General features: G+C 38.9%; 2 protein-coding genes across 5 annotated transcripts in view; one reads left to right on the top strand and one right to left on the bottom strand.

Moving 5' to 3' along the window:
- CASC1 (cancer susceptibility candidate 1) overlaps positions 1-16,644 on the bottom strand; it is a gene marked incomplete at its 3' end in the record, with an annotated part of 44,791 nt that extends 28,147 nt beyond the window's left edge. The window contains exons 1-2 of the mRNA XM_011947004.1: positions 16,560-16,644; positions 11,986-12,003 (exon numbers count right to left, since the gene is read on the bottom strand). Of these exons, the coding sequence (XP_011802394.1) occupies positions 11,986-12,003; positions 16,560-16,562 (21 nt within the window). The remainder of the gene's footprint in view (positions 1-11,985; positions 12,004-16,559) is intronic.
- A 48-nt stretch (positions 16,645-16,692) lies between these two features.
- LYRM5 (LYR motif containing 5) lies at positions 16,693-26,325 on the top strand. Of its 4 annotated transcripts, XM_011946993.1 has the most exons (4): positions 16,757-16,820; positions 25,071-25,180; positions 25,261-25,348; positions 25,432-26,043. In XM_011946993.1, the coding sequence occupies exons 3-4, from the start codon at positions 25,298-25,300 to the stop codon at positions 25,651-25,653; spliced, it is 273 nt and encodes a 90-aa protein (XP_011802383.1). In that variant the 5' UTR covers positions 16,757-16,820; positions 25,071-25,180; positions 25,261-25,297; the 3' UTR covers positions 25,654-26,043. The 4 variants fall into 4 exon arrangements, with proteins under 4 accessions (XP_011802382.1, XP_011802384.1, XP_011802383.1 ...); XM_011946992.1 differs by lacking the exon at positions 25,071-25,180 and having other exon boundaries at positions 16,693-16,820; positions 25,432-26,325; XM_011946994.1 differs by lacking the exon at positions 25,071-25,180 and having other exon boundaries at positions 16,722-16,824.
- Positions 26,326-26,527: the final 202 nt, after the last annotated feature.

The following is a 26,527-nucleotide window of genomic DNA, read 5'->3' as shown; positions in this document are numbered from 1 at the left end:
AGTAAACAAAAATTCTTACAATTCAAATGTAAAGAGGAAGGCAAAAACAATATACTAAAATTTAAAAGAAATTAGAAAATATTTTAAGGAGTGATATGTGATATGGAAGAAAGTAGGGGGACCCCAGATGGCTGGTGTAGCTGTAAAAGGGATGAAATCACAATTTTAAATACAGTGGTTTGGATTGGCCTCATGGGGAAGGCGGCATTTGGGTGAAGGCTTGAAGGATATGAGGTTACTGACCCACTCTATTCGGTATTTCTATTAATGTCCTTTTTTTTTTTTTTTTTTTGAGACGGAGTCTCGCTCTGTTGCCCAGGTTGGAGTGCAATGGTGCGATCTGCGCTCACTGCAAGCTCCACCGCCTCCCAGGTTCACGCCATTCTCCTGCCTCAGCCTCCCGAGAAGCTGGGACTACAGGCGCCCGCCACCACGCCTGGCTAATTTTTTTGTATTTTGTTTTTGTTTTTGTTTTTTTGTTTTTTTGAGACGGAGTCTCACTCTGTCACCCAGACTGGAGTGCAGTGGCGCCATCTCGGCTCACTGCAAGCTCCGCCTCCCGGGTTCACGCTATTCTCCTGCCTCAGCCTCCCTATTAGCTGGGACTACAGGTGCCCGCCACCACGCCCCGCTAATTTTTTTGTATTTTAGTAGAGACGCGGTTTCACTGTATTTGCCAAGATGGTCTCGACCTCCTGACCTCGTGATTCACCTGCCTTGGCCTCCCAAAGTGCTGGGATTACAGGCGTGAGCCACCACGCCCGGCCTAATGTCTGTATTTGTTCATATTATTTCCTTCCCTTTCCTTCTCCTTCCTTCTACATTTGTTCTTATTATTTCATTCCTTCTCCTTTGGGTTTTATTCTTTTTCTGACTTCCTGAGAAGGATACCTAAGATCATCAAGTTTTAGCCTTTTTTCTTCTTCTAATATAAATATTTAGGTCTACATATTTCCCTGTATTACTTTAGATACATTCCACAAATTTTTAAGTATTTTCCTTAACAATAAGTTTAAAATATTTTCTGATTTCTATTATATTACTTCTTGACCCACTTTAGAATGTTTTAAAAATTCCAAGCATATTGTACTTTCCTGTTTACTACTGAATTATTTTTAGCTTCAATATAATATTCATTCTGATACATTCTCTGAATTGTTTTCATGCATTGAACTTTGAGAATAGTTTTGTATCACAGTATACTAGCAATTTTGGGGGGAAACGTATGTGCGTTTAGAATCCTCTACTTGTTTGGTGTGGTGTTCTAAATATGCTTAATTCATTAGATTTGCTTATCACACTGTTCCAATCTTCTAAATCCTTACTGATTTTTTAAACACTATTCTCTTAATTATTGAAAGAGAAAATCTTCCACTATGATTGTGGATGTGTCTATTTGTGGATGTGTCTATTTCTCCTTGTAGTTCTCTGAATTTGTGCATTGTATATTTCAAGGCTTTGTAATTAGGTATATACAAATTCAAAATTAGATTTCCTTGGCTAATGAAGTCTTTATCATCATGCAATGATGCTTCAACATATGCAAATCAATAAATGTAATTTACCACATAAGCAGAGTTAAAAACAAAAACCGTATGATCATCTCAATAGACACAGAAAAACCTTTTAATAAAATCCAATATCCCTTCATGATAAAAAAAAAAACCTCAAAAAACCAGGTATCGAATGAACATATCTCAAACTAATAAGAACCATTTATGTATGACAAACCCACAGCTTACATCGTACTGAATAGGCAAAAGCTGAAAGCATTTCCCCTAAGAACTGGAACATGAAAAAGGTATCCGCTTTCATTACTCCTATTCAATAGTACTGGAAATCGTAGCCAGACCAATCAGTCAAGAGAAAGCAATAAAAGGCATCCAAATAGGAAAAGAGAAAGTCAGATTATCTTTGTTCACCGACAACACGATCCTATGCCTAGAAAACCCTAAAGATTCCTCCAAAAGCCTCTTGGACCTAATAAATGACTTCAGTAAAGTTTCAGGATACAACATGCAAAAACAAGTAACATTTCTACACACCAACAACGTTCAAGTTGGGAACCAAAGCAAGAACTCAATCCCATTTACAATAATAGCCACACACACAAAAATAAAATAGAAATATATTTAACCAAGGAGGTGAAATATCTCTACAAAGAGAACTACAATACACTGCTGAAAGAAATCACAGATAGTACAAACAAATGGAAAAACAATCCATGCTCATGGATTAGAAGAATCAGTTTCACTAAAATGATCATACTGCCCAAAGCAATCTACAGATTCAATGCAATTCCTATCAAATTACCAATGTTATTTTTCACAGAACTAGAAAAAACAATTCTAAAATGTATAGGAAACCAAAAAAGAGCCCACATAGCCAAAGCAATCCTAAGCAAAAAGAAGAAAGCTAGAGCCATCACATTACCAAACTTCAAACTATACTACAGGCTGTAGCAACCAAAATAACATGGTTCTGGTGCAAAAATAGATCAACGGAACACAATAAGAGAACCCAGAAATAAAGCCACACACTTACAACTAACTGATCTTCAACAAAGTTAGCAAAAATAAACAAACAATGGGGAAAGGACACTGTGTCCAATAAGTGATGCTGGGAAAACTGGCTAGCCATTTGCAGAAGAATGAAACTGGACCCCTAACTCTTACCATATATAAAAATTAACTCAAGATGGATTAAAAACTTAAATATAAGACCTCAAACTATGTATTTTTTTTCACTCTTGTCACCCAGGCTGGAGTGTAGTGGTGCAATCTTGGCTCACTGCAACCTCTACCTCCCGGGTTCAAGAGATTCTCCTGCTTCAGCCTCCTGAGTAGCTGGGATTACAGGCACTTGCCACCACACCCGGCTAATTTTTTGTATTTTTAGTAGAGACGGGGTTTTGCCATGTTGGGCAGGCAGGCTGATCTCAAACTCCTGACCTCAGGTGATCCACCCACCTTGGCCTCCCAAAGTACTGGGACTATAGGCATGAGCCACCGCGCCTGGCCTATAATTTCTTTTAAGAGATAGGGTCTCACTTTGTCATTCAGGAAAGAATGGGAGTACAGTGGTGCCATCACAGCTTACTGTAATCTCAAACGCCTGGGCTCACACAATTCTCCCACCTCAGCCTCAGGAGTAGCTAGAATTACAGACGCATGCCACTGCATCTGGCTAATTTTTTACTTTCATTGTTTGTAGAGGTGGGGGTCTCGCTATGTTTCCCAGGTTGGTCTTGAACTCCCGGCCTCAAGCAATCCTTCTGCTCCAGCCTCCCAAAGTGTTGGGATTACAGGTGTGAGCTATTGCATCCAGCCAAGACCTCAAACTATAAAAACCCTAAAAGAAAACCAGGAAAAACTCTTCTGGGCATTGGCCTAGGCAAATAATTTGTAACTAAGACCTTCAAAGCAATTGCAACAAAAACAAAAATTGATGAATGCAACTTAATTAAACTAAAGAGCTTCTGCATAGCAAAAGAAACAACACAGTCAACAGACAGCCTACAAAATAGGAGAAAATATTTTCAAACTATGCATCTGACAAAGGACAAATACCCAGAATCGATAAGGAACTTAAATCAGTAAGAAAATAAAAAGCCCCAATAAAAAGTGTGCAAAGGACATGAACAGATACTTCTCAAAAGAGGCAACACACATGAACAAATGCTCAAGATCACTAATCAGAGAAATATCAATTAACACCACAGTGAGATATCATCTCACACTAGTCACAATGTCTACTATTAAAAAATTTTTTAAAACACAGATGTTGGTGAGGACGCAGAAAAAAGGGAACTGTTGGCGGGAATGTAAATTAGTTCAACCTCTATTGAAAATAGTATGAAGATTTATTAAAGATTTTAAAATAAACCTACCATTCAACCCAGCAATCTCACTACTGGGTATCTGCTGAAAAGAAAAGAATTTTTTTTTTTTTTCCAAAAAGACACCTGTAGGTTGGGCGCGGTGGCTCATGCCTGTAATTCCAGCACTTTGGGAGGCCGAGGCGGTCAGATCACCTGAGGTCGGGAGGTCAAGATCAGCCTGACCAACATGGAGAAACCCCATCTCTACTAGAAATACATTAGCCGGGCATGGTGGTGCATGCCTGTAATGCCAGCTACTTGGGAGGCTGAGGCAGGAGAATCGCTTGAACCTGGGAGGCAGAGGTTGCAGTGACCGAGATCGCGCCATTGCCCTTCAGCCTGGGCAACAAGAGCGAAACTCCATCTCAAAAAACAAAAAAAAAAGACACCTGTACTCATATTTTATTGTAGTACTAGTCACAATAACAAAATTATGGAATCAACCTAATCAACAGTGGATTGGATAAAGAAAATGTAGAGTGTGGTAGCACACACCTATAGTCCCAGCTACTGAGGAGGCTGAGGTGGGAGGATTGCTCAAGCCTGGGAGGTTGAGGCTGCAGTGAACTGTGATCGTGCCACAGCACTGCAGCCAGAGTGACAGAGTGAGATTGTCTAGACACACACACACACACACACGCACACACACACAAAAGCCAGACGTGGTGGCTCTCATGCCTGTAATCCCAGTGCTTTGGGAGGCCCTGGTAAGAGGATCACCTGAGCCCCAAAGTTTAAGACCAGCCTGGGCAACACAGAATGACCTCATTTCTAAAAAATAAAAAAAAATTTAATTAGCTAGACATGGTGGCACACGTCTGTGGTCCCAGCTACCCGAGAGGCTGAGGTGGGAGAATCGCTTGAGCTCAGGAAGTCAAGCCCGCTGTAAGCCGAGATCATGCCACTGCACTTCAGCCCGGGAAACAAAGTGAAAAGAAGAAAGGAAAGAAAGGAAAGAAAGGAAGGGAGGAAGGGAAGGAGAGAAGGAGAGAAAGAGAGAAAAGAAAGGAAGTAAAGAAAGAAAGGAAAGGAAAGGAAGGAAAGAAGGAAAATGAGGTACATATACATCATAGCATACTACACAGCCATAAAAAGAATGAAATTATGTCCTTTGCAGGAATATGGATATAGTTGGAGGCCATTACCCTAAGTGAATTAAAGCAGAAACAGAAAATCAAATACTGCATGTTCTCACAAGTACAATGAGTACACATGGTCATAAGGATAGAAACAATAGACACTGGGAACTCTAAAAGAGGGGAGGGAGCAGGGGGCAAGGGTTGAAAAACCGTACTAAGTTCACTATTTGAGCAATGGTTTCACCAGAAGCCCAAATCCCAGCATCATCCAATATACTCATGTAACAACCTGCACGTGGGTATATTTGGTAATGCTAGGATTTGGGCTTCTGGTGAAACCAATGCTCAAAACAAAACAAATAAACAAAAATCTTGATCACCACAAAATGTCCCTCTTTATTCCTAGAAGTGCTTTTTGTCTTAAAGTCTATTATATCTAATATTAATACAGCTATATCAGCTTTTGTTTTTCCAGTAATTTACATAGTATGACTTTTTCCATCATTTCACTTCCAACTTTTCTGTATTTAAAGTTTTTTTTAAAATTTTACTTTTTGTAGAGATGGGGTCTATGTTGTCCAGGCTGGTCTCAAACTCCTGGACTCAAGTGATCCTCCTGCCTCAGTCTCCCAAATTGTTGGAATCTTTATTCATAAGGTGGCTGTTTGTAAAAAGATGATTGTTGGATTTCATTCTTTATCCCATCTGACAATCTTTCTCTTTTAACAAGAGTAATAGATCCATTTATATTCCATGTATTTACTGATATATTTGGGCTTAAATATACTATCTTACTTTTGGGTGTTATTCTGTATTATTTCTTGGTAACTTTTCAATTGATTTTTTTTTTTGTTATTCCACTATGTTCTCTCTACCAGTTTAGAAGTTATACACTGTGTAATTTTAATGGCTACTATAGAAAGTCAACAAATATGCCTCCTATATCAAGACCTGTATCCTCTTTCCCAAGGACTTTAGAATGTCTTAACACAATCTATCCTTCCCCTACCAAATTATACATTAGTATTATCATGAATGTTTTTAACAATAGTTTTATTGAGATATAATTCACACACCATGCAAATCACCCATATAAAGTGCACAATTTAATTAGCTAGATGTGGTAGTATATTCACAGAGTTGTGTAACCATCACCACAATCAATTTTAGAACATTTTTCATCACCCCGAAATAGAAATCTCATACTCATTAGTAGTTACTCTCCACTTCTTCCAAATCCCTAGCTCATGGAAACTATGAATCTACTTTCTGTCTCTGTAGATTTGCCTCTTCTGGACACTTCATATAACTGTAATCATGTAAAAAGTGGTCTTTTGTGACTGGCTTCTTCCATTTAGCATGCTTTCAAGGTTCATCCATGCTATACCATGCATCAGTACTTTCTTCTTATGCCCAAATAATATTCCAATGTATAGATATACCAAATTTTGTTTATTGATTAATCAACTGATGAACATCTGGGTTGTTTGTTGTCATGTATCTTAATTACTGTTAAACCCACATTTTTTTATTATGATTATTGTTTTATACTATACATATATAATCTGTTTTGCAGGTGGCAAACTCAGTTTTTGTTTGTGAGAAAATGTTTTTAGTCCACCTTCATTTTTGAAAACTTATTTAAGTTGGTACAGAATTCCAAGTTGGCAGCTATTTTCTTTCAGCACATTAAAGACATCATTCCACTGTCTGGCTTTCATTTTTGCTATGAAGACCAAAGCTCAAGTTCTGCCCAGCTCTGCAAATACCTTCATGATAAAAATTGCTTTGGACTGGGCACGGTGATTCATGCCTGCAATTCCAGCACTTTGGGAGGCCAAAGCAGAATTGCTTGAGCCCAGGAGTTTGAGACCAGCCTGGACAACACAGTGGGATCCCATCTCTTAAAAAAAAAAAAAAAAAAAAAAAAAAAAAAAAAAAAAAAAAAACAATTTCCAGGCATGGTAGCTCATGGTTGTAGTCTCAGGAGGCTGGGGTGGGAGGATCACTTGAGCCTGGGAGGTTGAGGCTACAGTTAGCTGTAATTACACCACTGTACTCCAGCCTGGGTGATAGCAAGAGCCTGTCTCTAAAATAAAATAAAATAAAATAAACAAAAAACAAAAACAGTTGTAGTGCTTCCATTACTTCTTTGGTTCATGTCTTCACTCAGGTTTTTCCTGATAATTTTGTCCTATATTATCGCCTCTTAAATGCTTTTAAGATGAGAGCTTTTATCTATATGTATATATTGTAGTGAGCATTATTTATTGTTTTTAGCAGAAATGGCAGTCCCAAAAATCTTAAGCCTAATATTAATGAAATTGGAAAGATCAAAATATTATTTTTGATAATTTTTTATCTTATCACTTTCACCAAAATCTTAAAGTTACAGATATAGCTCATTTGAAGTATAAAAAATGTCTACCATTTACCTAATTGGCAAAACTGTTTCCGAACTTACACTAAATGGCCATATCAGACTTGCTTTCTATCAGACAGTCTGACTTCATTTTTTTGGACAAATAAATATGTTGATATGCATCTTCATGGCAACCTATCTCATTTTTTATTATAAGTCAGATGTAAATTGATTTAATTCCCTCATATGTTGTTTTAAAAAGATGTAATTTTAATGTCCTGAACTTAATACCATTTATATTTTAGTGTCAGCACTGAATGTTCCATAAAAACCAGGACTAACTCTTTGGCAACTGAAGTCTGTTTGTAAAGACAGTGTTCCTAAATGAAAATAGAATTTAAAGTACAGACTATAGCAATAAGCAACCCCCTTTTGCCCATTCATTACACTCCCATTTCTGGAGATAGTTGAGCACAATTTTAATCAAATAAAATACAATCAATTCAAATAAAAGTATTAAAAGTTTTATAAAATCTCTTCACAGTTGTATTCCTAAACAATAATTTGAATATCAAATTTGTATTAATAATGCCATTTTCTTCACTGGAAGAAAACTTCTTCAGTTAAATTATTAACTGAGACTAACTGGAATCATCTATGTATTCATCAATTTGTAAAGCAATTCTTCTCATAGTCTAATCACAGTTTTCTGTATTTCATGTATTCTGTGAAGTACAGTGGTTTCTGACAAAAATATATTAATAAAAGGAAGTGATGGGTTTTTTAACAGTACATCAGGTATCACAACCTTTTCTATAGTCTTACACAATTTTCTAACTTTTGCAATGAACAATACTAATTTAAATTACATGAAGTTTCAAAAGGCAACTTTGAAATCTGCGTAAAAATATTACACTCACATTTTTACTAATACCCTAATCTTTCTTCATTAAAAAATTAATTATATTATCTTTGTAGTCTGGTACCAAAACATTGATTGTTATCAAATGATGGTACCAAAAAGTCTCTCACAATGTAACTTGATAAATTTTTTGGTACCATAATTTGATAATAATCTCAGGGGCAATGTAACTAAACAAAAATGATCACCACTTCACACTACAATATGTATAAATTCACAATATCTCAATACTTCTAATGACACATTTCACCACTTCCAAAAAGACAAGTAAGGCAGACAAAACCAGGAGGTCCTTGGTGTCTTGATTAAAGAAAGCTTGGCCAACATCAGCATTTTGAATTGTCTGATGGTTTCACATCCCAGGCGCAAGGGCAAAGAATCACAGTGAGAATGGGAGTAGATAACAGATAAGCTTTACTAAGAAGGGTGATTGTGACAGAAGAGGATGCAATGGTAAAATGGCAGGACTTTATAACTACATTTTCTCAGGAAAAGGTAAATATGGAAGTCAATCATCTGAAGATTGATTTCCATAAAACTGTGTCCTTGTGTCCTTAGAAAATCTTTGTACACCTGTCAGAGTGTGCGTTACTTCTCAGGTTGAAGATTTCTAACCTAGACTGCTGTAATGGATTCCTAAAGGGTACTCTTACTTTTACCCTTGTGTCCCCCTACAGTGAATTTTCCACATGGCAATCAAACTGATCCTTTAAAAATGTAAATCAGATCACGGCACTCTTCTGTTTACAACTTTCCCAGGCTGCCCATCACACTCACAGTAAAACCCAAATACTTTACCATGGCTTACTTGGCCATGGACTACAAACTAGCTCCTGATTAACCACGATCTCCAGGCCGTGTTTTAATCTTTCACTTTCTACCTCACTCAGTCTGTTCTCACCACACCAGCATTTCGCCAAGGTCATTCTAAACTATGCTTACTCGCAACAGCTGTTTCTCCTGCTTAGGATACTCATTCCCCCAGGTAATTACTGACCTATTGCCTTGCTTCATCCAGATCTCTTCTTAAATTTCATTCCTTAATCATATTATAAGAAATAGCATCATCATTAGCCCTACTCCACATTTTTCATGACCTCTTAGTTTCTATGTATTAAAAGCTACCTGAAATTATTTATTTTCCTGTCTCACTTCCCACCCTCAAGCTGAATGTAAGCTTCATGAAGGCAGGAACTTTGTCTTGCTGCTGTTCACTTAATGCCTTGAACACTGCTAAATCAATGAAATAAATATTCTTCCATGTTTGCAAGAACTTACATATAAGGATCTTCATTCCTGCCTTGACTGTGATAGCAAAATGAAGGCCAACATAAAAATCATGTTGCATACTTTCAATGGGATATGATGCAGTCATGAAAAAGAGTGAGGTAATTTCAATACGCCAAAACATAAAGGTCCCCAAGGTATACTTACTCCATTGAACCTAAGACATCATCAGATGTAAGATGTATTTATTATGTCCCAAAAAAGGAAATAATGCCTAAGATGGCAGTTAAAGGCAACACCTGTATAAAACTGGATATAGGGAAAGACAAACAATCCCACAACACAGTAATGCATAACAAACAAACAAAAACTTGCATATCTCAACTCTGACACTGGTAGAAGGAAGAAAAAAAAATTCCTGAGAATTTAAACCACAAGCCAGTTCATGTGGATTTGCAGTCTGACTCACACCGTTGGTGTGGTCCAAAACCCTCAAGTACAGAATTTAAGTAGTATCAGACTGGTAATAAGCCCGAGGGACAGATAGAAGCAAACATTCTCTGTTGAAGAAGTAGATGTCAATCCAGGACTACAATGATTGTAAGATACTATCATAAGACACATCTCAATTTCAGTAATGTTAAAATATAAAAAGATGAGTATCCTGTAATTAATAAAATATTAAGTGAAAAACAGAAGGTGCAGAATGCTCCCACATGCGGGGAGAAAGGGGGTCTGTATGTGTCTGTGTGTGTGTACATAAGTGCACCTTTTAACATTTAGAAAATGTATGAAAAGATGTGCAGTGGTTCTAAGAAGGCAGATCTAATGTTTTGGGTGGAAAAAAGTTTCAATTTTTTAATGCTATTTTTATTTTGTACCATGTGTGTTTATTAATTTTCCCTTAAGAAAACTTTAAAAAGCCAGAAAGTATAAAATATATCCTTCAATGTTTTCCTACCTACACTGTAAGTTCCCTTTATAGAACACCTCATCTCCAAACTGCGATATTTAAAAGTAAAATAATTTTTAAAAGTAAGTGATTTCTTTGCTTGAACCTGGGAGGCAGAGGTTGCAGTAAGCCGAGATTGTGCCACTGCACTCCCGCCTGGGCAACAGAGCGAGCCTCTGTCTCAAAAAAAAAAAAAAGAAGTAAGTGATTTCTTCTCTGGGTTTGGTTGCAAATTTCATAGGAAGAATCTTACCATTCTTTCGGAGAAACAATACCATCAACATAATAGCCCACCCATGTATATCATGAAGCACCAAGGTAATTTAAAACAATGAGTTTTCAGATTTAAAATGATCCCTCTAAGATTTCACAGTCTAAAGCACAAAATGAATGTCCATACAAATCAATGAATGATTATAGAGACACAGAGGCCCTCCAGAATGCTTCCCCCATAAGAATGCTTCCAGAGCCTTCATAGATTTTGTTCAGTTATATTCACAGCTCCTAAAAGAATATCAGGTTGGTCATGGGTCCAAGTGACTGACAGAAGCAAACAAAGAAGGCATTCAATGGTATTTCTTGAAGAAATGTTTGACTGTATAAATACTGAATACACTTTATATAATCTCCTTTAAAGAGCCCAAGTGTTTTTAAGGGTGGTAGATTAAATGGGGTTTCACATATTCATTTAACAAATATTGATTGAATTTCTACTATGTGCCAGGCACTGTGCTAAACATTATAGATGTAAAAATATGACATGCTCCTGACCATGAAAAGCTCACCATTATAAATAATTACAATAAATGATAGAAGGGTTATAACTGAGGTGTGCACGAATGCATGTGCTATGAAAACACAGAGTAAAAGCCGGGCGCAGTGGCTCACGCCTATAATCCTAGCACTCTGGGAAGTTGAGGCTGGCGGATCACTTGAGGTCAAGAGTTCGAGACCAGCCTGGCCAACAAGGTGAAACCCTGTCTCTACCAAAACATACAAAAATTAGCCGGGCATAGTGGCGCGTGCCTGTAATCCCAGCTAATCAAGAGGCTGAGGTGGGAGAATTGCTCGAACCCGGAAGGTGGAGGTTGCAGTAAGCCAAGACCATGCCACTGCACTCCAGCCTGGGTGACGGCATCTCGCTCTTAAAAAAACACCAAGTACGTGTTACCATGTAACCCATTTAAAGTCATATTACCTTAGATTTCACTTTAAAGCCATAGCACATTTTATAATTAAAATTTTATATATGTATCTGGAGTGAAGAAAAAGGGGTTCCTAATCCAACATTTTCTAGAGCAGAATTAACAAAAAGCTGCAAATCTACACACAAGTAAAAATTAAAAGCTATTTTTTAAAGTATTCATGAAATTAGAACTCTCTTATGTCAAATTTGACATGTGACCTATTGTTGCAAAGGATTATTCCATGATTTAAACCACATTAATGTCTAAAAAGTAAGCTTAGTAAACTCTACAAACTAAAACTATAATTCTGTAAATATTCTGTTCACACACTGTAAGTGATTACACAACTATCTATTTTGAAAAAAATTCTACATACCTTTTTTGCTTTAGGACCCTAAAAGTTGGAAAACAAAAGAATTGATCAATTTTAAAGAGAATTCTGATATGAAAGCATCATGATTATGTAAGATGTTAAAATTAGAAGAAGCTTGGTAAAGGGCATAAGGGAACTCTCTGTACCATCTTTGTAAGTTTCCTTGCAAATCTAAAATTATCCCAAAATAAAATGCTTTTTTAAAAACAGTTGAGACAAAACTACAAATAAGTATAGGAAAACTAAGTTCACCTACTGAAGCATTTTTTTGTATGTAGATTTTACACTATTTCTTAGGTCAGTCAGTGATCCACGTTTAAGGAAATGCCCTGTTACTAAACAGAGTACTAGTCAAGAAGGCACTAGTTTAAAGGGTTCAAAGGACAATAAATTATTGACCAATTATGTGCACTAATGTCAAATTTACAAGTGTGGGAATGATCTCATAAAGAAAGAACCTTTCTGTAAAGTTAGATTGATGATTTTTATAGAAAGGGAATCAGTTATTTAAAACACACAAAGCAGCCTTGTACAGTGGCTCACTCCTGTAATTTCAGCACTCAGGGAGGCCAAGGCAGGAAGATCACTTGAGCCCAGGAGTTCAAGACCAGCCCAGGCAACACAGGAAGACCCTGTCTCTACGAAAAATTTTTAAAAATTAGCCAAGCATGGAGGCACATGCCTGTGGTCCCAGCTACTTGGGAGGCTGAGGTGGGAAGATCACTTGAGCCCAGGAGGCTGCAGTGAGCCATGACATTCAGCCTGAGCAGCAGAGCGAGACCCCATTTCCAAAAAATGAATAAATAAATACAGCAGGCGGCTGGGTGCGGTGGCTCACACCTGTAATCCCAGCACTTTGGCAGGCTGAGGAAGGTGGATCACGGGGTCAGGAGATGCAGGCCATCCTGGCTAACATGGTGAAACCCCGTCTCTACTAAAAATACAAAAAATTAGCCGGGCGTGGTGGCATGCGCCTGTAGTCCTAGCTATCTACTCAGGAGGCTGAGGCAGGAGAGTCACTTGAACCTGGGAAGCGGGGGTTGCAGTGAGCCAAGATCACACCACTGCACTCCAGCCTGGGTGACAGAGCAAGACTCAGAAATAAATAAATAAATAAATAAATAAATAAAGCAGGCAAAGCTATGATAAAATGAAGATTCTATTCAGCAACGTGTTTTAAGGCAAACCTAATCTTTTCTGGAAATTATTTTGGAAAGCACAGAATTTCAAAAAAGATTCACAGTTACAATAATACCACTTACACTTTCCTGATTAGGCTCATGTGTTTATCAGATTTCTGGTAAGGAATATGTAGGAGATCATGTGAATACAATACACTTTACATATTTGAAGAGTTATAGGTGGGAAATATTGGTTCATCCTACAAGATTATACCGTGTAAAACTGAAGTTTAACACATATCAGTAGATTCCATCTTCTTGAAGAGTGCATATATTACAGTAATTCACTCAGCAGATAGTAATTAATGGTTTACACACAAGGCACTCTGAGGCACTGGAGATAGAATAGTAGAGACTTTGCTGCCATATAATTTTTACAAATAGATTCTACTTTTATCACAGTTTCTATCAATTAATAGTTAACATACTTCCATCGTGAAATAAGTACTAAACAGCTGAATATGTAAATAGCATTGCTCCGGTTCTCAAGTAGCCATATTTTAAAGAGGGGTAAATTGTCACTTCTCACTTGTGCTTTTAATATAGATCAGGTTTGGGGTAAGTACATATCCTCACTCCTCCTATATGTCATAAGAGCTACTCACTATGTAGTGAAGTAGTTCTCAAAGTTCTGAGGGCATAAGAATCATACGGGAAGCTTGTTAGAAATGCATATTTATGGACTAAACATGTATACACTCACTTCTCTTCCTACACTGTGGTTCAGTAGATGTTATGGATTGAATTGTATCCCTCAAAAAATTACATGTTGTCCGGGTGCGGTGGCTCACGGCTATTACAGCACTTTAGGAGGCACAGGCGAGTGGGATCACCTGAGGTCAAGACCAGCCTGGCCAACATGGTGAAACCCCGTCTCTACTAAAAATACAAAAATTAGCTGGGTGTGGTGGCATGAGCCTGTAATCCCAGCTACTCGGGAGGCTGAGGCAGGAGAATTGCTTGAACCCGGTAGGCGGAGGTTTCAGTGAGCTGAGATCTCACCATTGCACTCCGGCCTGGGCAACAGAGCAAAATTCTGCCTCAAAAAAAAAAAAAAAGAAAGAAAATCCTATTTTGGCTGAGTGCACTGGCTTAGTCCTGTAATCCCAGCATTTTGGGAGGTCAAAGTGGGAGAGAATCACTTGAGCCCAGGAGTTTGAGGGCAGCCTGGGCAACGAAGCGAGACCTTATCTCTAAAAAAAAATTAAAAATTAGCTGGGTGTGGTGGTGCGTGCCTTGTACTCCCAGCTATTGAGGGGGTTGAGTTGGGAAGATTGCTCGAACCAGGGAGGCTGAGGCTTCGGTAAGCCATGATAGTGCCACTGCACTCCAGCCTGGGTGACAAAGTGAGACAGTCTTAAAAAAAAAAAAAAATTCATATGTTAAAATACTGATCCCCAGTACTTCAGAATTTGACCTAACTGGGAGATAAGGTCATTACTGATTTTATTAGTTAAATTAAGATGAAGCCATACTGAATAGGGTGGGCCCCTAATCCAATATGATTTGTGTCCTTATATAATGATAATAATAATAAAGGAAACTTGGATATATATACTCAGATGGAGAATGCCATGTGAAGAATGAAGTTTTGTTACCACAAACCAAGGAACTACCAGAAGCCAGGAAAGGTCTGAACAGATCTCTCCCTAAGGCCCTCAGAGGTATCACAGACCTACTGACACTTTGATCTTGGTCTTCTGGTCTCCAGAACTGCGAGACAATAAAATGCTTTTCTTTTAGCACTTAGTTTGTGGCAATTCCTTACTTGGCAGCCTTAGGAAACTAATACAGTAGATTTGGAGTTGAGTGGGTTCCTGGAATCTGTATTTTTAACTAGTACTCTGGGTGCATTCGAAGTAAATGTTCCAGGGGCCACACTTTGAGAAACACTCGGAGAAGGATCTAAGAAGAAGAAGAAACTTAGGTAACACATTGGAAGGTAACAAGTAAGTGCTTACAGGGGCCACACTTTGAGAAACACTGGGAGAAGAATCTAAGGAGAAGAAGAAACTTAAGTAACAAATTGGAAGGTAACAAGTAAGTGCTTACTGTTCTCCCAATTTATTAGCAATTGTAAATTGACTTAGGTTCTGTTTGCATTCTGCCAGGAATGCTCTCCACTCCCCATTTCTTTCTTTCTTTCTTTTTTTTTTTTTTTTTGAGTCTCACTGTGTAGCCCACGATGCAGTGCAGTGGCACAATCTCGGCTTACTGCAACCTCCGCCTCCCGGGTTCAAGCGATTCTCCTGCTTCAGCCTCCTGAGTAGCTGGAATTACAGGCGCGCACCACCACGCCAGGCTAATTTTTGTATTTTTAGTAGAGACAGGGTTTCACCAAGTTGGCCAGGCTGGTCTCGAACTCCTGACATCGTGATCCGCCTGCCTCAGCCTCCCAAAGTGCTGGGATTACAGGAGTGAGCCACCGCGCCAGGCCTCCATTCCCTATTTCTTCCCACTATTTGTGGAAAACTCATATTTATACTTTAAAACAGGTTGAAAAGCACCACTCTTTCCTTACCTTGTTTCCCCTCACTGATTTCATCATTTCCAACTTTGTGTTACCCCATTTTAGATACTTCAATTGTTACAGTTGTAAAACTGTATTGTAATTAATTTGTTTAATCTGTATCCCATAAGCAGAGCTGTCATCATGTTCTTGGAATTCTTGGCTTCTAGCCCAGTGCCAAGTACAAAGAATGCACTCCATATTTTCCCTTAATTAATGAATTAAATAATTAAGTAACTACATTCGCCACTTCCTCTGGTTTTAATTATAGAAAATGTCTTGATGGAAACCACATTTAAGAAAACCAGACAGAGATACTCTCATAGCTACATGTTGGCCTGTCTCCTTGGTGAAAACATGGCAGTTGAGAAGTGCAGAAAAACAAAATGAGAAGCTTTATCATATTTAACGCAGGATGAGTACCTTGAATCACAAAACAATTCATAGTCCCACAAAAGACGACACAAAATACCTTTTCAAAGCAGAGTAAACTGCATTAGCTTTTAATTAACTGCTGGAGAGGTACTAAAACATTTCCGCCAAGTTGCTATAAGAGAATTTAGTGGCAACGTCTATCATTACTGGAAGTTACTAGGTTGGGACCAATTTTCAAGCTTAGCAACATTCGAGATCAGGATACCGTGTGACAGCTTTGACCATCTCCCGTTTGCAGAAACCGGTTTGGGACTCACTCCTACCCGTCCGCCCGATCCAGGTAAGGAAAGCTATTGCTGAGAAGAGGGCCGACCCACCCCGAGGTATGAGTTATTTCCCAAACCGACCCACTTCTCTGTAAAATATGACTGGCTCTGATTACATCATTTAACACTGGTGAGGCAGAATCAATGGTCGCCCCTCCACCTGTCTGCCTCATTCGCCTTGCTCACCATTAGGAGTCAAGTTCCACCGCAGTAGTCCGCAGAGTCGAAGCTGAAATTATGTGAACAAACGCTCCCGGGTTGTCCGGACGACAGGTCCCGCCCACTTGCGCTCCAGGAAAAGAGCGCAGCCGCAGCAGGCTCTTCCGGCCGGCGCCCCGCCCCCTTTACTGACAAGTTGCCCTCCTTCCCCAACCCCACCGCGCTTCGCAGTAGACCGACAGAGGAGTCGAAGCGGTGGAAGGTTTTGCGGCTCCGGCGTGCCGGAAAGTGCGTGAGTGCCGGCGCCGGGGAATTTTGTTCCGTTTCCCGGATTCTGGGGTCTGCAGGCAAAATGCGCTCTGGGCGAGGACCACCGGCTGTGGGAAGAGGGTTCTGAGCGTCTCCTGACCTTGACGGTTTATTTCCTATAGTGTGTTGGGGCTCAATCTTTCTGGGAGAGTTTCGAGAAGGGAACCGGCATGCGACTGGTTCAAGCAGCGGAGACCCGGTGGGCGGCCCGGGCCACTGCGATTTAAGCCAGCAGGGGGATGGGGCTCATTGGGCAATTTAAAGAGGGAAGTAAGTTGGCTCCAGAGGGTTGTTTATTTTAAGATTAATGACCTTCGGAGTCTTCTCTCTGCTCTATTGTTTACTTTCTGTGCAGCGTACGTGTCCTTTTGCCTAAAAGCGCCCTAAACAAGGCTAGAAAATGAAGCAATTCCTGGGTAAAATATTCCTTAACATGAAGATCGGTGAGGCCCCAAAGACTCATTAGTTTCCCAAGGTCACAGACTAATTGTACTAATCAGTAACACAACCTTCAGAATTTCAGTCTCCTCCCACACGAAGAAACGCTGGCACCTTACGCCGCCAGGAAAACTACAATTAAGTGAGGCTGTTCTCCTCAAGCCCGACTGAGTTCTCTGTAATTGTAGGGCACCCTGTTTTAGCATTATGAGACCTGAAAATACTTTTAAATTACTGGCACCATTTCTCATCTCTGAATTCTAAGTTTATAATGCTCGATCCCTTCCAGTGTTATTGACTACATGCATTATTCATAGATAAGTAGTAGGACTAAGCTAGTCTTTGTGGGTTAAAGTGTTATTATCCCCATTGTAACCTGTAACTATTACAGGTTGTGTAATAGTTATTAGCATTTTACATCCATATCCTGGTAGCAAGATAAAAACATTTTAATAGCGACTTCGTACAGAGTTCTTACTCAGTTTGCCGTGGCTGTTTGGTATGGAAGTTAAGGTTTCCTTTTAAGTTAGTTTCAGGAAAACTAATGTTTAATGATAAAACACCTCAGTCAACTCAAATTAGGATTCTTGGGGGTAAGGAGACAGTACAGTAATCCCAAGTTACCTTAAAATAGTGGGCTTTTAGAGGAAAGGCTTTACTGAAGCTCTCACTGTATCTACCCCATGGGGAAAAATGGTTAACAACTTTGGGCACCACATAACCCCCAGTAAAATGACAATTCTCCACTAGCCTAGAACTGGAACTGGTAAAGTCTTAACTCCTTAGCCTAGAATGACAGCGGGGAAAAACTATCAATAGGGATTGCAACCGCTGTCTCATCCAGCGCACACATCCAAGTTTTCAGAATAATAGGGGGCTTCTCTTAGTCCTTAACTCTTGGCTCCTTACTTAAAACAGTAACGTCCATGACTTGGTGCAGAGTTCAGGAGCAGCCTCAGGCCCTGCTGAACTCAAATTGTTTATTCACTACATTGTGAACCCAAGGAGACCTGTTTCTCTTAATGGCTAAAATAAACCTAAATGCTTCAAGGTCAACTGCATAAAGATAAACTGCATTACCTGGCGTGGTGGCTCACACCTGTAATCCCAGCACTTTGGGAGGCCAAGGCGGGCAGATCACGAGGTCAGGAGATCGAGACCATCCTGGATAACACGGTGAAACCCTGTCTCTACTAAAATAATACGAAAAATTAACCGGTCGTGGTGGTGGGCACCTGTAATCCCAGCTACTCTGGAGGCTGAGATGGGAATCGCTTGTACCCAGGACAGGGAGGTTGCAGTGAGCCAAAATCACACCACTACACTCCAACCTGGGCAACAGAGCAAGACTCCATCTCAAAAAAAAAAAAAAAAGATAAACTGCATTAATTCATATAAGTTAACATATCAAAGAAGAACAAATTTACCATAGCCACATTAGTTACATTTTTGCTAGGCAAGTCTTTTATAATACATAATTTGTAAAAAGACCAACAACTAAAAAGGACAACTTAAGCCAGGTCCCTAAAAGCTTTCACAAGTTACAAATTGTGAATTAAATGAAAGTGTGCTGTTAGGCATTAAACAGGTTATAGTTTGCAATTTGAAATTACTTCTATGTAGATTTAATTTTAAATATGTGAAAAGAACATGGCTCACAAGAGGTGTTTTTTGTTTGCTTATTTTGTTTTGAGACAGGGTCTCAAAATGAATTTTGCCCAGGTTGGAGTGGTAGAACAATCATGGCTCACTACAGCCTCAACCTCCTGGGCTCAAGCGATCCTCCCACCTCAGCCTCCCAAATAGCTGAGACTACAGGCACACACCACCATGCCTGGCTAATATTTTTTTACTTTTAGTAGAGACAAGGTCTCACTGTGTTGCTCAGGCTGGTCTCAAACTCCTGACCTCAAGCCATCCTCTGGCCCTGGGCTACCAAAGTGCTGAGATTACAGGTACAAGTGACCATGCCCAGTCTAAGAATCATTCTTAGTAAGATTATTTCACACTGCTAATGGCTGTCTGCCAAAAGAAAAATAAGTTTAAAAAATGAAGTAGTTAATATAGTGGGTTAAATACTCTCATCTAATTTTACTCCCTTCCAAAATTACTAAATCTATAGTAAAATGATATAAAAATAAATTGGAAAAATTGCGACAGGAGATAACAGCAATAAAACTTCAGAAGCTGGAAAACAGGTGAATGAATGTGACTTAGCACACCAGAAAAACGCAATTTACCCTGCAGAATTCTCAAAAGGCACTGAAACAGGGGCCCTGAAATTGGAAGTGGACTACATGAAAGCTATATGAGAAACACCTCTAAGTAACTCTACCCCCTTACTCCCATAAAAGACTAGAGGTTTCTGGACAAAGTAGTACTCATCCCTGGACTGGGGCATCCTCAGGCATTCTAGAGAAGCACGCTGGAAACAAAATTAAGTGAATTTAGGTATATATAATGCTGGGTACAGGGCCTGCATTCCTCTTTCACTTTTTAATGTTTCATAGGCAAATTCTTAGAAGACTGGAAGACTCAACTCTGAGGAACTGCCTAGCCCAGGAGGAGCAATCCAAGATACTGACATCAGAGGTTCCTCAGTAAAGGCCCACTCAGAGCACCCTAAGTGAAGCCCAGAGTCTGTATGCTGCGCCCATATATACAGATCTAAAAAGCTTTTGTGTCTTTTCACTCGTAAGAGTAGACAGAAAAGAATGACCAGATTTTGGAAGAAAGCTCAGAAGTGATAGAGACAAAAGCAAGCAGAAAAGCTATTTGAAGTAAAACAACAGAAAATTTCAAGAAAGCAAGAATCAGTGAACTTGAAAGAAAAAAATGCCTACATAGTATGCTTGTTATGTGAATTAGCTCATTAACTAGTAGTAAGTACAATTTTACAAGTATTAATGTAGAAGTAATGTTGGTTCCTGTGTGATTTTTTTTCCCCTAGGAAAGAGGAGCCAGAAAAGCAGTAAATGTATGACCTTCAGCAAGAAAAGGTCATGGCTTCACTGCTATGCTGGTGGCAAGTGCCTTTCAGATTTTTTCATTGATTCAAGTGTATATTCCCAGGGTTCCCTCCTCAGCGAGGCATACCCCAAGTTCTATGCAGCCATTGACTGGGGGCAGGTAGAGTCACCTCTCCTACCCACGAATTGGCAGCCCTGTGGTTTAGATCGATTTCTACTTCCATGTGTTACCTCAGCATCTCTTAGCTCTGTTCTTAGACTTTGGCTGGCATTTCTATTATTTTTTTAAGTTTTGCTGAAATAGAATTGACACTGAATTACACTTATAAAGCATAATTCGATAAATTTGGTTCATATATATACACATCTATATATGCATATTTATAGATATATATGTGCTATATAGTATATATACTACCTATAGTATACATATATAGTATACATATAATTTTTGTTTCCATGGAAACAAAAATAAAAGGAATTACTATGTACTATATACTATATATATCTACTATCTACTACATAGTATATATATATATACACCATAGTATACTATATACTGAAAATGGCTGACTACCTCTATTTGTAAATATATATTTTAATATATTTTTGCAAATAATAAAATGCCAGCAAAAGTCTAAGAACAGAGCTAAGTGGTGGGGAAACTACATACTATATACTATATAGTATCTATTCTAACTATATAGATATGTATATATACATATATACGCATATGTATATACACACACAATGAAGCCATCACCACAATCAAGACAATAAATACATCCGTTATCCACAAAGGTTGCCTCGTGCATCTTTGATTCCTTCCTGGTCTCCAGCCCGTACTCCCATTCCCAGGCTACTCTATTATAATTTTTTAGTATTTTTCACATCTCTGTAGTAGTCTCCAGCTATGCTGAGAGCAATCTGAGTGGTCAAAATTAACTGTCCAGGAAGAGCAGAAGTGAAAAACTCAATAGAACACTTGAAAGATGAAAATGAGAAAATCCCCCATAAAACTGAATAAAAGGCCGGGCACAGAGGCTCACACCTGTAATCCCACCCAGCACTTTGGGAAGCCAAGGAGGGTGGATCACCTGAGGTCAGGAGTTCGAGACCAGCCTGGCCAACATGGTGAAAACCCATCTCTACTAAAAATACATAAATTAGCCATGCTTAGTGGCAGATGCCTGTAATCCCAGCTACTCGGGAGGCTGAGGCAGGAAAATCGCTTGAACCCAGGAGGCGGAGGTTCCAGTGAGCCGAGATGAGGCCATTGCACTCCAGCCTGGGTGACAAGAGCAAAACTCCATGCTTAAAAAAAAGACAAATGGAAAATAGTAGAGAAAAAAGGAAGAGAACGTGTCTAGAAGTTCAAACATCCAAATAATAAAAGTTCCAAGAAGGGAGAAAAAATAAAATGGGGGAGGGGGGAATCATGAATGAAATCATTTAAAATTTTTTCCCAAATTGAAGGAAACAAGCATCCAGATTGCAAGGGCCAACTGAGTGTCCAGCACAATGGATGAAAATAAATCCATTATCAACACATCACTAACATTTCAAAATCTTCATGGAGAACATTCTGTAAGTTTCTGGGGAGAGAGAGAAAAAATACATCCATACAGAGGATCACTTACCAGGACTGCTTTGAACTTCTTAATAGCAATGGTAAAAGCAAACAGATGAGCAACTGCTTCAAAATGTTGAAAGAAAATTATTTCCAGCTTTCAATTCTATACTCAGACAAGCTATCAAACAAGTAGAGGCAGCCAGCCATTTTTAGACATCCAGGGTCTCATTTACCTTCCATGTACCCTTTTCAAGAAGTTAGGATGTGCTCCGCAGAAACAAAAATAAAACCAGTAAATGCAACACTTTGAAATGTAGAAAATGGGATAATCAACAGAGGATAGGCAAAAGGAATTTCTGGGAGCATGGTCAAGTGAGATTCCAGTACAACAGTTGTCCAAAATCAAGCAGTTATGACTCACATTGCTGGTTGTTACCACCAAGATCCCTGCTGCTATTCTACCATCTTTCTAACCTGAGGACATTATGCCTAGGCAAGCCTGGCTCAGATTCTTACTGCCATTTGCCTTGACCATGTGGTGATGAAATTCCTGCTGTCTTCTGTGCTATGCTGACTGGACCAACTGAGGACACTCACTTTTACCCTTCTTTTTCAACCTATTCCTGAAAGCTGATGTTGGGCGTTGGTGAGCTTAAAGCAAAAAATAGTCTTCCTCCTTCCCATTTTTGCTATGTATTGGCCGGAAATCAAGTATCAGTTCTACACTCTGATCTTCCCACGTGCTTCAGTTATGAGGAGCCCAGTATTCACTCTTGACATTGCAAATTAACGTCTCCAGAAGGGATTCTTAAAGCCTGGAGAAGGTAAAGCCAGACTAGGACTGTTTGGCTTTAATTAACAGCAGTGTTGTTGCCCCTTTCCTTGCTAGATTTGTGCTTGCTGCTCAAATTGCCGAAATTAAATATTTAGGGCAATGTTCATGAGTGGTGGGAAAACTAAAGAGAAAAAGCAGGAAGTCACTACAGGCTATCTTGGTAGAGATGGGGAAGGAGAAGCAATTGGAGAGGGGCACATGGGGGCTTCTAAGACTTCTAATTTTCTGTTTCATAACTTGAAAGATGGGTACCCAGATGTATATTTTACTTTAATTTGTACATTCATATTTTATGCAGTTTCTATGTCTAATACATATAAAAATTTAAGATGAAATACATGAAGGCCCTAGTACCCTGACTTTAAAATTGTAAAAGGTGTAAATTTTGCAAAACACCTAAAGGGGCAGGTGAAGTCACAGTGAGAATCTACACTATTGTACTTCGGGGTCCAACCAAAACAGAAGTAACAGGAGAACTTAAATTATGTAGCACAATGATTTTTAATTGAGTATGGTACTGCAGTTTTAATCCATAATGATTTTTAATTGAGTATGGTACTGGCATTTTAATCCACATTTTCTGCTAATTAACTGTAAAATAACCTTTAAAACTGATCTAAAAGGCTATTTTAAAAATGTAAGTTGCGGCCGGGCGCAGTGGCTCATGCCTGTAATCCCAGCACTTTGGGAGGCCAAGGTGGGTAGATAACGAGGTGAGGAGATCGAGACCATCCTGGCCAACATGGTGAAACACCATCTCTACTAAAATACAAAAAAAAAAAATTAGCCAGGCGTGGTGGCACACACCTGTAGTCCCAGCTACTTGGGAGGCTGAGGCAGGGGAATTGCTTGAACCAGGGAGGTGGAGGTTGCAGTGAGCTGAGATGGCACCACTGCACTCCAGCCTGATTCGTCTCAAAAAAAAAAAAAAAAAAAAGGTTGTTTCCCGCTTGCCCTTCAGAGTAATTCAGCCCAAAAGTCATTATGTGGCACTGAGCAAGGCAGGCATCTGGGGAAGGGGGGGGGTGAGAGAAAGACCGGCAAGGTAGTAGCCCAGCAGGGGGTACTGGAGCCCAAATGCAATGAGGAGGGTCTCTGGGGGTAGGGACTTGTGCACAGCAGCAGCCTAGCAGGGGATGAGGAGGGCATCTTGTTAGGGTGAAGGAAATGGTGGCACAGGTTTTTGGAATGGGAACAAAAGGTGAGCCTTATCCAGGAGGGAGGAAGTGGTGCAGTGTAAATTGCTTGAGCCCAAGAAGGGTAGGTTGGAGAAAAGGGGGATGAAGAGAAGACCATGCATGTGGGATGGTGGCAGTGGCACTCTGGCATTGGGTGGCAGAGCTCAGAGAGTAGTGTGTGTGCGCTGAATGGTGACAGCAAGAGGAATTTGATTACATACTGAGAGGTGGGGTGATGATTATAAAAAGTAAATTTATTAAGGACAAGTGGGAACCAGACTTCTCATTGTTAGGCAAGAGTATTAAACCCATGTAAAGAGGGGAAATGAAAATAAACCCTGTAGTATTGGAATTGAATGTTAGGTAGCAGATTATGTGGAGATTAATATAAAAGTCACACACACAACACCTAAATCTGCATGTATGTACACTTGCAGCTTTGTCACTCAGAGGACCTGGGAACAGTGACAGTCCCATGGTGATTAGCATTTCTAGCACCCAGACCTTGGTTTCTAAAACATTCCATCCAGATTATAGTTTCTAAATGCTATTCTCCATTTAAAAGGACTAGGTTCCTCAGAGAAATAATTTTATAATGGACAATCTTAGCAAATATGACTTTAATTGGGTAATCAAAATTAACATCAATCACAATGGAACAAATTTCAGTTGCATCCACCTGATGGGATGCAATGTTAAGAGCTTATTATTCAACTGTAACAGGTAGTGGGAATTATTTTCTAGGTTTAGGCTGTCATGATGCCTTTAAGAAGCCTCCTCTACTCGGTAGCATTAACACATTACACATAAAGAAGCATGATTTATCCCACTGGATGTCACCTGTTCCTCAGGGACACCCTCTTACAGGTTGTTCATTTGGCCTCTTCACCACCAATCTTACTATTCCAACCTGCTTAACTCACCCAGTTTCTGCTAGTTTTTAGCCTCCCTTTGGATAAGCACCCATCAAGATTTGATCAGGCTTCTGCTCAATGTCCTTCAAGTGGATCTGGCCTTGCCCTGAGAGCATGGTAAAGACCTCTCGTTTGATAAGGAAAACTCAGGCTCAGCATGGTTAATCTGTACGTTATGCAACTAGGATTTAAATCTAACTCATTCCTTCCACTGTGGCATAAAAGGAGGTACACGTACCTATCTGTAACAATCCACTTTCTCATCTTATTTCTTTCATATGACTTCTCATAATAGTCGTCTTCTTTGCTTAGTGTCCCGTAGGAAGAAGTCAATTCTGTGACAGCAGGTTATTTTATCTGAAGTGTTTATAACTATATCACAGTACATGGAACAAAAAAGTTCTCAAGAAATATTTATTGAATTTTTAAAAAGTTATTTTCTCACTGTGTATAACCTTTTTTGATTTTAAGACTACAATGCAGCTAATTGCAAAAAATTTTCCTTTCTTTAGGCATGTTACGCATAAAAGTGGATAATTTACATGGTAAATGAAAATGGCCAATTCTTTAAGAGGAGAAGTACTAAAACTTTATAAAAATGTAAGTAATTATGTTGCCAATTTTATTAAAATGTTGTTATATGACATGGATTGTTTAGAAATACATAATCTTTCTTTTTGAAGCTGCTGTATCTTGGACGAGACTATCCAAAAGGAGCAGACTATTTTAAAAAGCGTTTGAAGAACATTTTCCTTAAAAACAAAGATGTGAAGAATCCAGAGAAGATCAAAGAACTTATTGCACAAGGCGAATTTGTAATGAAAGAGCTAGAAGCCTTATACTTCCTTAGGAAATACAGAGCTATGAAACAACGCTATTATTCAGATACCAACAAAACTAAATGATCATTACTACTTTAATTTAGCTGACAATCAGTGCCAGCTGTTATGTGTACCAGATATTGTGAAATAATTCTAACTTAAAATGGGAAGATATACATATTGTGTAAAAAATCCCTGAGCTGCCCTACTGAATAGGTTTCAACTTCTGTTCATATTGAGAAATTATCAGCAACTTAATGCTCAATTTTGATACAAACATAGCAGTTTAGCTATACTACCGATTATAAATTAATGAGCACCCAATTTTGAATGAAAATATAATACACTTAATCCTGTAACTTAATAGGACTTAGCCAATTTTTAGCTTATTTCTCCATTTTACTGATAAGAGAATGCCATTTACTGAACATTTAATAAGCAAAATAATTTCTTATTTCTCTTAACTTTTGAAAGGAATCCCTTATTTTTTCACCCACTTTGATACATTAACAGCACATACTCAAGGTTCACTCCAAAACAAAGTTTCTGACAATGATTTAAATGTAGTTATAGAAATAATATGTGTGGAGTTATTCTGACCTTGAAATAGCCTGCTGGTGACTGGCATTACATACATAACTATTCAATTATTTCCATTATTAATGTTGCTGCTGCTACCTTTGGGCCTAAAACCAACTCACCTGTTGTGTATCAATTACCTTCTTTGATAAAAGGAAATAAATAACATTATTCTATATTTTTGTCATAAAGGCAGATTTGCTTTGCATCTACTTCTAAATATGGTTTTAAGTTTAAGCAAACACACCTTTACATAATATCCACAGCACCTTTTAGAAATAAAGGATATTTCAAACTTAAAAGCTGCATAAAAAGATTCACTGGTATTCTCTAGTGTCTATGGCTTATAAAGTATTCCATATCCATTTCGGGGCAAACA

This window comes from Colobus angolensis, unplaced genomic scaffold (assembly GCF_000951035.1).
Source record: "Colobus angolensis palliatus isolate OR3802 unplaced genomic scaffold, Cang.pa_1.0 Scaffold256, whole genome shotgun sequence".
Taxonomy (NCBI): domain Eukaryota; kingdom Metazoa; phylum Chordata; class Mammalia; order Primates; family Cercopithecidae; genus Colobus; species Colobus angolensis.
Note: the sequence above shows the minus strand (reverse complement) of the source record. Positions and strands in the feature narration are given on the sequence as shown.

What these genes read in the sequence shown, in the direction of transcription:
- LYRM5 (XM_011946992.1), top strand. Translation starts at nt 25,298, where the DNA reads ATGAAAATGGCCAATTCTTTAAGAGGAGAAGTACTAAAACTTTATAAA. An exon ending in TACTAAAACTTTATAAAAAT is followed by an intron (nt 25,349 to 25,431) that starts GTAAGTAATTAT and finishes TTCTTTTTGAAG; the next exon opens with CTGCTGTATCTTGGACGAGA.